Genomic DNA, 12,373 nt, shown 5'->3' on the forward strand with positions numbered 1-12,373 from the left:
AGAGAAAAGCAAAGCATTACACTTACAGGCAGACATGTAAGAGGAAGGAATAAAAGCTTAGAACTGGCACATGTCCTCAGCACCTCTTGTCACCATCACTTGGAAGCAGCACTACAGTGCTTCCAGAGAACACACTTTTTATGGCATTCCAGACTCAGCACTGATGCAAGAACCAGCATGCTTCACAGCTACAAATGCAAAAAGTTCACCTCAAACTAAGGTTGAGTGCAGTTCTGAGCAGTCACTGTAATAAAGGGACCAGAAATGAAGTTTACTTTCAAATACTACAATCAGTAAGAAAAATCTTGGGAAGAACATGCAGAATGCCATATGGAGTTTAAGATTAGCTTCACCTCCAGACTCTCAACATATACTTGGGTTACACTTAAACAATCACTCCTGAAACTACAAAACCAGAAATTTGGGGGAAGGGGAGAACGATAGGTTGTGAGAAAAACAATGCTCAGAATACACACCACAGCCTTGTGTACTACTTCTCTAATCAATACAGATTTCCAGTGCAGGTGATCACAATTTCTTTCAGTGCAGGTGATCACAAAGTCTTTCACTTGAAATCCAAGAGACAGAAACAGAGGTCCGTGGTTTACTTATTACATGATGAAAGCTAACAAACCAAAGAATGTGAGGAAAAAACAAAAAGAAACCATTTTCTAAGCAGATTTTTCCATCACTCACAGATCAGAAGGCATAAATAAACCACAAAAAAGCTATGCATTATAATACATCACATTTCATATACTACTACAAGCTTCAGTATATCAAAGAAACATGCATCTTTATAAAAATGTGTGTGCATACACACACACAAAAAAAAATTATATATATCCCTACAGACAGTGGCAGCAGTGGTATTTCTGTGCAAGTTCACATTGATATTATTTGCCCAAAAGTATGTGCATGTTTCCTCTTTTCTTGTTCTTCAATAAATGACTTCTGGATAGTAAATAAGACAAATAAATACACCTGTACATTTACTTACCTATACCCTAGCAGGTGCACATATCTGCTAATTTCTGTAGAAGCTTACCTGTTATATTATTCAGCACTTCTTTTAGGTGGCTAAAGCTATGCAGCAGGGGATCCCTTTCTTCATCCTATAGGTTATACATAGGAAGCAAGTAATTAAGGAGGCAAACATATTCCTGAAGACAAATCTTAATAATGGGTCTGTTTAAGACCTCACCATCACATTCACAGAAGTGCTGTGGTTTGAGTTTATCACTGTCAGCATGTTTACACCATCAAATCCAAAAGCAGCATTTTTATTTTCCTGCCAGTGCTCCCCAATATCACAAAGCTGAAATGTCATAGCATAGGTCCAACACTGAGCATTCTGCTTTGGTTTTATTGTCCTTACAAGTATTTCTAATCAGCCTTCCGCTATTCAATAAATTTCACTGCAAATCTAACTCATATCATATTGAAATGGCTCATCTGGATTTGCTATAATGTTAATCTATGCAGATTGTAATGGGAGCAGAAATACAATGACATTTTATGCCATTAAAATAACTTGAAGAAAGAATCACAGTGCAATATTTATATGAATTAGCTGCATCCTTTAGCCTTAGTCTATCTTTATGACATTAAACTAAGGAGGAGCAGCAGTTTCTCCAAGCTGAGTGCAGCCGCACCCACACCTCAAGGAGAGGCCGTGAGCTCTGATGAAGAAATGCTTGTTAGAAAGAAAAAGGGCCCTGCCCTTTGACAAACTGAAACCACTTGTGCTGGACGACAGCCATCTGCCACTCATGTGACATTCCGAAGTGCACCACATCCACACATTTACATTGTGGCAGCCAAAAACCCACCAAAGCATGGTTACACTTGGAAACACTTTGTTTAGGATTTTTACCAAAGCAGATTTGAAACTACGGATAGGTTTTAGCCAGGAATATAAACAGCAGCAACAAAACAGAGCTGAAAACAGATACAATGCCATATGAAAAATTTTAAAATACTCTATATATAATTACTTCCCCAATTTTTATTTCATGGCTTTTGTGATGAAGACTGTCTTCCCCAAGAAGGTACAAAAGATACATAAAAACACTGTGCTAAATAAAATAACACCATATATGGAAATTCCCTGACATCCCCGGTGATAAAAGTCTAAATGAGACTATTCCCACATGGAATACAATGTGGGGTTTTTATATTTACAGGATAAGAAGATAGAAGACAGGTAGCTTTGTAGCTTTTGCAATCACTGTCACAAGATGCCCAAAACAATGTAAACAATGCAGAAAGTTATTCCAACTTTACTTACAAAAGTACTTTAACAAGTGCTACAAAAAACTGAGGTACTTTTCCAACGCCAGCTGGTTTCTGTGATAGGTGTTTCTACCTGCTGCTACAGATGGCAACAATTCAAGGTAACTTACCAGATGCGTGTGAGTGCTCCATCGGGCGTTACGCTTTATGGCTCCCACCACTGCATTGATTTCACCTTGTACAATGTAAATATTCTTATCCACCATCCTGACAATTCTGAAAATAAAGGTAATTCAAATTAATCTCTAGCCTCTTAGAGTAATTGTCTTCCTCAGATTAAACAAAGTTGACTCCAACCAAGAGAAGGCCTGCAGTGATGCAAGAAACTCTTTCAAATTTGTTTTGTGCATGCACAAAATACAAGTTAGTACATGTAACAAATACAAGTACTTCATCAAAAGAAAACACTTTTCCATAGCATGTTTTCAAAATCATGAGAGCAGAGAGTTAGTTCTAACAGCATCTTTGTAATGCAAGAGATCACTTTGCCAAGGCGCGTTCCTAATTTTTTTTCCAGTCTATGTGAGTTGACAGAAAGATAAAGTGTTGGGGTACCAGGACAGACATCCATGGCAATGCCATAACACATGCATCTCCAGCACTTATGCAAATTCCTGCAGCCCTCCATGGAACACAAAGCTAACCTTGTACTCTCTTAAACAAGCATCAGTGGGATGAATAAGCTGGCCAAAGCAAACCTATTTGGGACTTAAAACGTTGACGAAATAAAGTAATTTGTAACAGATGTTGATTTCACACTTGCTTCACAAAACAAAGCTTTCAAGAAAGCAGAAAAGTAAAAAAGATGTGAGTAAAACCCCACAAAGAAATGAGCAAAACTGGAGACAAAACTGGATGGAACACAGGGAGAAAAATGAGAAAGCTAAAGGCAGGCACCTACTCTCCTGTAGTCTGAGGTCAAATAGGGAAAAGACTTAAACTGATGCATCCAGAAAGAGGCAGAAGGGGGGGAAAGAAATTAAAAGCAAGAAGATTTCTGACAGTCTGAGAAAAAGAAGAGTGAACTTCTATGGGACTGCTCTCTTTATAGTAGCTGTAGCTCAGATACAGTCAAGCATCAAGACGCAAGAATGAAGGGGAATGAACAGACACAAATGTTTATAAATAAAAACAGGACTTCTAAAGAGGCCAAAGAGTCAGATGATACCATGTATGTAAATGAGAAGGATTTAGTGATATGGTAGCCAAATAATGAGACTTTTTCAGGAAAAAGAATGAAAGGAAAATGAGGACTCCAGCTTGAAATCACAACAGGTCATCCACAGGGAAGCAAAAGATTGGAAAGAGGTGAAAGACTGATCATAACACTTCAAACCTGACAGGCTCATTTAAAGGACTCAGCTGGGAAGGGGAGGCAGGGGCTATTAAAGCACAGAGAATATGAGAAGGACTTTTGCCCATGTAACAAAAGCAAAGCTGGAAAGAAATGGTTTTGGTGGATTACACGGGACCTCAGAAAGATCACCACAGAAATTTCAGAATATTCATCCTGGATCTGTCAGGCTTCATGTTAATTAGCATGTCTGAATTATCAACAATGCTTCAAATACACAAACATCCGCTGAAGGAAAGAGACTAATCTGCTTCAGGACTCCATAAATAATGGAAAGAAAGCAAAGTTTTATAAAAAGATATCATCAAGGGACAGCATCAGATTTGTTGCTTCATTTTTTCAGGTGTTTGCAATAGAATGCTCTTATAGCAAAACAGTTTATTTCATTAAATGAATTATACATAATGGCACTCCCAGGTGTAAGACAATAATTTAAGGGCAAAGACAAAAGTATTTTGCAAGAACAGTCATGATGGACAAATAGCGTTTCCAAGTAATTTGCTTGTGCCCTGAAGAACAAAGGTTTATATCCTTACTCCACAATATATAACAGAACCACCAATACACTTCCTACTCATGTGGCTAATGCTTAAGAGATGTTCCCATCCTCAACAGTAAATTATTCCATACATTATTCAGATGATTGCATTGAAATACCATTGATCACAATGTTTCTATTTCACTTTATTGTCGTTGTTTTAGTACAAGGCATGAATGGGAGATTTCTCCTTCATGTAGAATTCCTTGCTTCTTTATTTTTTCATTCAGTAATTCCATTATTTTCTGTATTTCTACATCAGCAGTTTCAGGGCTCAAAATTCTAGTCCAGAGAAGTACTTCTGAGGAAATACTCTATCTACTCTTATTTGTCAAACCTAAGTTTTTCTGTTCACTGTTTGAAAACAGTATTGAACATGTAAAGTGTGTAGCAACATTCCAGGCATTTAGCAAACTGACATGGAAACATTATTTCAGAAAGCATGTAAATACCAGAGAGACATACTATAAATCTTGCACATATATAGATATTCAATAGTTCTGACAGTATTTAAAGTGAAGACAAAGCTTAAATGCTGTTCTACATACTACTGAATCTGCTTGTAAGACTTCTATTTCTTCTCCTCTGTTTTTAACATAAAATAATTAAATAAAAAGTTGGCTAAAACTCTGTCTCTCTCGAATGTAGAAGACTTAAAATTCCCAGCTAACTGTAAGTGGCAAAATATGAAGAAAATAGACAAAAACCTCCAATACACACCTTTTCCTTTTCACCTGTTCCTAGCAAAAACTCTGTTACTTGGCAGGGCACTCCTGACATATGAAAACCCTGCAAAACTCAGGGCAGTATTTCATTGCTAACTGTCTGAGAAGACTCAATGAAAATGCACTCCTTTCCTCATTGCAGATTCTATTAAATATAACTTTATTCAAAACTACAAAAATTCACTTTATGCATGCCAACAAACTCATTTCACCAGTGCAACTGAAACAACCTATCATGCTGCAGATGCAAATTCTCACTCAGGCTCTGAACATCAAACATTGAGCTCACTTCCCCACCAACACTGGGTGGAGATGGAGGGAAATACTGCTTTATATTTAAGCTTGTAGCTAACCAAGCAGTAGTATTCCAAAGTAAACCAAAAAGCCAATGGAGCTTTGCAACTTCATGTTGGAGAAGGAAACAGAAAAGAACTACAAAGTGAGGAGGAAAGACAGACAACTATTTTCAGAGAGATGCACCTTGTAAGATAAGCCCACCAAAAGAATCATCCATCCATGTAAAAATTGAAATTTGGAATTTTATTTCAAGTGATGGATACAGCTTCACTAAACTCCAAACTTCCCAAAGGCTACCCCTTTTAAATTATTAGATAATTTCTGTATGTATTCCTTCAACTGTAGCATCACCACAAGGAACAACTGATCACACTTTAGAGCTCAGTATGGATGTCCTGAATCAAAAGAAGTTTTAAGATTGAAATGAATGCTGTGAAGCAGCAGAGAAAAAAAGTTACACAATTTACCAGACCAGCACTGAATGATCAGCTGGGTTTACAGAAGCATGGTGGGAGTCAAGCAAAACCACCAGACATTTGTTCAACTTAGAGAAGAAAAAATGTTAACATGAATTCAGGCTTAATGTTACAAAGCTATGGTCTGAAGAATGGGGTATTGTAAAAGAGTTGAACAGGTTAACAGAACTAATACTGAAGATTATCAACAAATTTGAAACAACCTCCCTAGCAAAGGTATGTCTCAATAGCTCCTGATCTCAAACCAAGAATAAATGCCTTTCTTGCAAGCAATCAAGCACAAAAATATAGTGGATTCAATACAGAAACAAATGGGTTCAGTTCTGTGGTCTTAAGTTAGGGAAAAGGAAAAAAAACAAAGAAAGGTACCTACTAAATTTCAAATGCTTTTTAGCTCCTTAGTCCTTCAGCTAGTTAAACTGAAGGGTTATATAAACTCCTGTTTCTCAGTCAAGACAGATTCATACATCTGCTTAAGACTGCAGATTAGTCCTCAGATATGCTCCTGCACAGAAATTCAACAGACAGCACAGTGAAAATGACAGCTTCAAACCAAGGCAACAAGGTGCCCAGGCCACCACAAGAAGAAGGAGGCTGCTACCTTTCACAGCCTCACTGACAACAGCACTGAGAACACTAAGTGGGAAAAGGTCGATGCCTAATCATGTCATAAAAGAACAAAAGCTCATATTCATAAAATTGTCAAAACCTTCAACAGTGCTCTATGGATAATAATTATCACTATTCTGAGACTTCTGAAATAGCATCACATGTAGAATCTTCATATAAAAACATTGACAAGATTTACACCTGCTAATGTTATTTCACACATGCACTCAACATTCCATTTCTCAACCTCGGAATGTCTTACCCCTACACATCCCAATAGATAGGAAGCCAAATTATTCCTAATATTACCACTCCCTCTTCTGCAGCAAAATGTCTGCAATTCTTCTGCAAACAAGCAAGAGTTAGCATCAGAAGCAACAAGGTCTGGCAGACTTTCATCAAGTCATTTCTTCCGATCATTAACTTTAGCCTTCAGCCATGCACCTGATTTAAACCCAGTGGCACTACTCCAATAAACAGCAGTAGTGAAAAACAATATAACCACAACATAGAAAGGTAGTATTTCAAAGTAAGCTTCTGTTGACCCAAATTTTTACTGTTTATGACAATGCAGGAATAATCCAGATAGCTTCTGACCTAGATTTGCCCACCAGAGTCCTGATACAATACACTGCTACTAAAACAGAACACGCAACCTTGAATCACAAACAACTCCTGGCAATCTCACAGCCAGCAAGGCTTCCCAGAAGCCCAAGTGGCAATCAGAAAGCTCCTTTTCTTCCTCTTAAACTTCACATGGAAGGTACATGAACATCTACAGAGAAATTTAACTTGCTTGGGTTTTTCGAGTAGTAATTGTTCTGCAAAAAGCATCAGAGGCAGCAAAAGTTCAAAGAAGTCAGGATGTTTCTCCAAAGACTAGCTCCTAAAGCCTGGACAAAAGTGAGATAAAGCAAAAATTTGTAAGTATGGAAAGGAACTGTGCAGTCCTGGGCATTTAAGAATGCCCTTTAAAGGGTAAGCAGCAGCAGCATGGTAGCAGTGGCACATGAGAAAGGAAGACAGGGACAAGCTTCCCTATTAAAGCCTCCACATTCAGCTGCAACCGTGAGATTGGGCCTGGGAATCAAGTAGAGAAAGGCAAGTCACATTTACCTGTCAAAACTGCATAGTAAAAATGAAACCTAAGGTTATTATGGTGAGGGAGATTTTCTTTTTTCCAATTATTTCATACTGTTGAAACTATGAAACATGCCACCGGATGAACTCATAACACAGACGCTAAGCGGGCTCTGAGCTTTCCCCCGCCACAGCCGTGAGCTGGCCATACGCCAGGAAGAGCCTGCCGACACCGATTGCAGGCAGCAAGCCCCCGTGGGCACGGGGAGCGGATGGTGTGCAGGTGCAGCGCCCATCCGCAGCTCGCTCCGGCCCCGGTCCCGCTGTTCCCCGCAGCCCGCGGCGGCCGTTGCCAGGCGGGCCCGCGCGCCCCCGCCCCGTGGGCACCGCCACGCGTGTCAGCCCCGGCCGGCCGGAGGGGCGGCCGCCGCCCCGACCCGCGCCCGGCCCCCGGGGCTGCCGCGGTCCCGTCCCCGCCCCCCGCCGGTCCCGCAAGGTTCCCCCGCCGCCGCTTCCCTCCCGCCCGCCCCCACATCGCGACAGTATCGCGACAGGCGGTCGCTGCCCGGCACTGACCCCCGCATCCAAAATGGCGGCGCCTGCTCCCCGCGGCGGCGGCCGCTTCACATAACAGGGCGGGCGGCACCGCGGGCGGGAGGGCTCGGCCCGCCCCCTGTCCGCCCCTCCCTGCCGGCGGCGGCGGAGGCGAGGCCGCGGAGCGCGGGGTCCGCGGGGCACGGACAGGGACACCGGCCCCGCTCCCTCGCACTGACGTGGAAACCGGCGCACCGTGACCCGCTGCCTGGTTACTGCGCAGACGGACAGCCCGGACAGCCAACCCGCGCATGATGCGCCGCGCAGCTCCCCGCGACGCCCAATGGGTACACGGCTTGCGACCGGAGGAGGCGGGCCCTACAGTGACAGCGGTGGGCAGCCAATGAGAGGCGAGAGGGTAGAACCAGCAGACCCGCTGGCCAATCGCGGCGCGGTGCGGCGCCACAGCCGCGCCTGAGCGGGCGCAAGCCGGGCGGAAGCCGGCGGGAGCGCTGCCCTCGCAAAGCATTGTGGGCCGGGCCGCCCACGGCGTGTGGGAGCCCGGGCCGCCCCGAGTGGAGGGCGTGAGGGTGTGACGGAGTGGGTGAGGGTGCCGGGGCTGCACAGCCCGCGGAGGGCAGCAGCGCCCTTCCGCCGTGCTTCGCCAGTATTCCCAACTTGTTCCACAGCCTCTTGCAGCTGGTACCCAGGCACGGCAGCGCCCAGAGGAGCGCACGCCGCCTGTTCTTTCTCCGCAGTCCTGCTCCCCCGTAACTCCCCTCAGACCTGGGCACAGCCGATCGCTTGCTCAGCTTGGGCTACAAGCCACGGGCTGCAGCCTTAGTTCATCCAGCACAGTGATCTTGGCAGACAGAAACCACCAGGGAGTTTAACTGCTCTGTGAGGCTGCTTTATTGGACTGCTCTTTGCAGCAAGAACAATCACAGCCTTGTAGCTATCCGGCACTTGGCAAAAGGGGTTCTTGGTGCTGCTCCCTCCCTCTCAGGTGCTTTCTATGTCTGTGCTCCAGTAGCAATGCTGTGTGCCTTAAAGGCAGTAATTTGCAGGGGTGACTACTTGTTTAAGCCTCTGCCCTTTGAACTCGGGACAGAGGACAGAAGGTTCTTGCAGCTGTGTTACAGTTTTACAGCTCTAGGATCTTCAGTCAGGTCAGCCTGGGCATCGGTTGAGGCAGATGTTAGAACTGTCAAAGCAACAGCTACCCCAAAATCCTACACTCCATAGGGAAGACACAAATCACTGGGGCCAAGAGAAAGGTGAAAGGGTCAAAAAGTATTCATTCACTTTTAATCACAATTTCATCTACCACAATGTGACTGAGGAAAGTTCTCAGACAAACGCTCAAGGGAACATCCAACAGCACTGGTGACCAGCCAAATAATAAATCTGAGGCTGACTTCAATGCTGCCCTAAAAAATGGCCAGGTATCATCACATACCAGTGGCTGTCAGACTATTGCCTGATCGAGATTCAATGTGCCTTACATTGAAACTGCTGTTACCTCCCAGCTCTGACACTGCCAGGGGACCTTCTTCAGCCCGGCTTTACCTGGCAGCATGTAGGAAGTCTTTGGATTTGGAAGTTTAAGCTGTAATTGCATTAAGCAGCCACATTACCTAGAGGTGAAGCAAGAAAGAGCATGCCCCAGTGGTCTAGCCATAGGCACAGAAGCTAGGATGTATTCCTCCAGCCTCTGCTGCAGCCATGCAGTTTATCTCGAGTTTCTCAGCTGGGAAATAGTCAAATACTCACCGAGCCCAGATTTCATATGCAACGAGTGAAGGTTTGCAGAACAAGCAAATTAGTTGCTAATGCTTTCTCCTTCCCTCTTGCCCCACTCCAGCAGATGCTAACTAACAGCCTGGTGGTATTTGCCAGACATTTTGAAATTCACAGGAGTTCATCTGCCACTCCATCCATCTGCTCCCTGCTCTGGAAAGGGGATTTCAGGTGCTGGCTTAGCCACTGTACACCTTGCAGCTCAGTCCAGCTTTGTCATGCCTGCCAAGAAAGGGTCTGGACCCCGTTCCATGCCTTCTTGCCCCTTCCAATGTCCACTGTGTAGCTCAGGCTCCCACCCAGTCACATCTGGTGAATTGGACCCTGCTAAGGTGTTATTTATGGAAGCCTGTCACGGAGCCTGAAACCAAGCCAGGCAGGAGCCTTCTGCTTCACCCAAATGCATCTTAGTGCATTAATAAAGAGCAAACATTGCAATGTGCTTTGCATTTTTACTTACAATCCAGCACTGCATTGTCTGGAGAGAAAAACAATGTGGTATGGCCCCACAGTGCCTGGGGAGGAGAGCTCCCTGTCACACACTACAGCACTGCGTTAGTCAGCCCTCAGACAGCCCAGCACCACCCTGGCTGCACGGCAAATCCTCCTGATGGGAAAGTGTGGCACCAACATCTCCAGCCTGGCAGCAGTGAGGAAACCTGGCTTGCCTGGACTGCATGATCCAGCAGTGTTTGAAGTGAGCGGTGCACAGCTATGGGCACGTGTGGGCAAATGGGAGCACTCTGCACCAAAAGATCCAGGTGTAGGACCAGGACATAGGATAATCCCTTGTCCCTGTATTTCCAAGATAATGCACTAGTTCCTACACACAATATCATGGTACAATGAAACCAAAGATCAGACAAGCAGTCTGTGCACACCCCCCTGCTATCTGGAAAGCTTAGCTTTATCTTCACTGCAAAAATGCAACTTTTCAGCAGCTTCTGTCTTGAGTATTCCTCCTTAGCCCACAAGGAACATATGGAAGGGATGCAAACTCACCAAACTCACTGACAATCATCCCCTCAGGCCTTTCCCAGCTACCTGGTCAGCTCACCTGCTTTCATGAGACACCTGAGCAGCCAGCCCCTTGCAAAGAGCACAGTCTCCATATCACACCAACCGCTCGCCTTTTGTGAGACTGTCAGAAATCCATGCTGCCAACCACCTGCATCTCTGCAATCTGCACCAGCCTTGTATAGTCCATAACTCTTGCTCAGGCACCACCAGTTCATGGTTATCTTCAGAGCCCAGATATCAGACCCATGGGCACTTGTAACAGAAATTTTCCAGCAGGTTAGGTAGTCTGAGATCTTCCCCTCCTGTTGGAGGCTTTTGCTGTTTCTCAGAGGCTTAGTAAGGTCTCTAGAAAAGAAAGCAGAAAGATGGAGTTTCTCAGAAGGTACAAGCAGTTGTCATGGCTAGAAACTCTGTGCAGCCACTCTTCCTAGAGCTAAGCATCCCCAAACCACTACTGATCATGTGCAGAACACAGTGTTTCGAAGCAGCTTCTCCTTTCCAGAGCAAGCTCAGGTAGAGATTAGCCCAAAGCCAGCTGAAGGATCTCCAAAGGAAAACTGATGTGTGGCATCTGACACAATCTGGAATCCAAGTCAGGACCTACAACTGAAACAGCAGAGCTGCTGTTGCAGAAACAATTAAAAGGATTAAAACACTTCTCTGGAAACTACACAAACTATTAAAAACTGTACAAACTATACCAAGTACAGTATTAAACCTGCAGAGCAGATTCCTAAATCGAAAATACCTTCCCAGCTGTTCCATTTAGCCTGTGTCTCCAGAACACTCCTGCACTTCCCAGTGACATCAAGCTCCCCCAGTGAACTTCCCAGTGTGATGTTTTCGTTGTCTCTTCTTGGCGAAGGCAACCCATGCCTTTTTGGCAGGAGCAAGCTGGGCTCAGTTAGTCATATCTTTGTCACTTCTTGGCTAGACTACAGCTATGTGATACACCTGGGCATGAAGCCCACAGTGATTGTCAAATGCCAACTAGAAGAGCATGCTGCAGTGGCAGCCCTGGCTGCCACAAGTGCATCAAACCTACCTCTGCTCTCTAGGCCAGCTTCTGGCATGAAAGCCAAGCCAAATTCAAGCTTGAGTCCTGATCTTTGAGGCATTTGCCATCCATGGCATGGACCCAGCATGGCTAAAAGATCAGTTAAGACATAGAGATGGAAACCATAATCATCAACAACTCCACCACTCTCCAAGAGCAGTGAGCCCATCCAGCATGAGGACCGTGTTTGTCTGTGGCAGAGACAGATCTTGTCTGAGAACAAACTCTTCCCAGGTGGTGAAAAAGGAAGGGTGTCTAAGATGCTGAGTAATTCCCTTCTTTATCATATCCCATCTCTCTGCCAAGACATGAATCAGGGTCACTCTTGATTTAGTTTGGTTTTACATTTTTTTTCTTTTCTATTTTATTTTATTTAAAATAGTAACATCAGTCTCCTGAACCCATGTGAAGCTCTTGTTCTCTTCCCCAGCAATCAAGTCTCCTGCTGGCAGGACAAGATGCACTACAGCTAAGAGGTCTTGGCACTAACCAACAAGATCTACATTTCAACGACAAGCACTAGAGCCTCCCTCCCAAAGACACCCTTCAGGGGTAAGCCCAGCAGTTGAATTGAGGATGCCTTGATGA

At 44.3% G+C, this 12,373-nt stretch overlaps 1 protein-coding gene across 5 annotated transcripts in view; it reads right to left on the minus strand.

Annotated features, from left to right (window-relative positions):
* GBF1 (golgi brefeldin A resistant guanine nucleotide exchange factor 1) overlaps nt 1–8,201 on the minus strand; it is a 98,633-nt gene extending 90,432 nt beyond the window's left edge. For all 5 annotated transcript variants that reach the window (XM_054637211.2, XM_054637207.2, XM_054637205.2 and 2 more), the window contains exons 1-3: nt 7,951–8,201; nt 2,406–2,511; nt 1,049–1,115 (exon numbers count right to left, since the gene is read on the minus strand). In XM_054637211.2, the coding sequence (XP_054493186.2) occupies nt 1,049–1,115; nt 2,406–2,511; nt 7,951–7,958 (181 nt within the window). In that variant the 5' untranslated portion in view covers nt 7,959–8,201. The remainder of the gene's footprint in view (nt 1–1,048; nt 1,116–2,405; nt 2,512–7,950) is intronic.
* Between the last annotated feature and the right edge of the window lie 4,172 nt (nt 8,202–12,373).

The sequence above is a fragment of the Agelaius phoeniceus genome, chromosome 9 (assembly GCF_051311805.1).
Source record: "Agelaius phoeniceus isolate bAgePho1 chromosome 9, bAgePho1.hap1, whole genome shotgun sequence".
Taxonomy (NCBI): Eukaryota; Metazoa; Chordata; class Aves; order Passeriformes; family Icteridae; genus Agelaius; species Agelaius phoeniceus.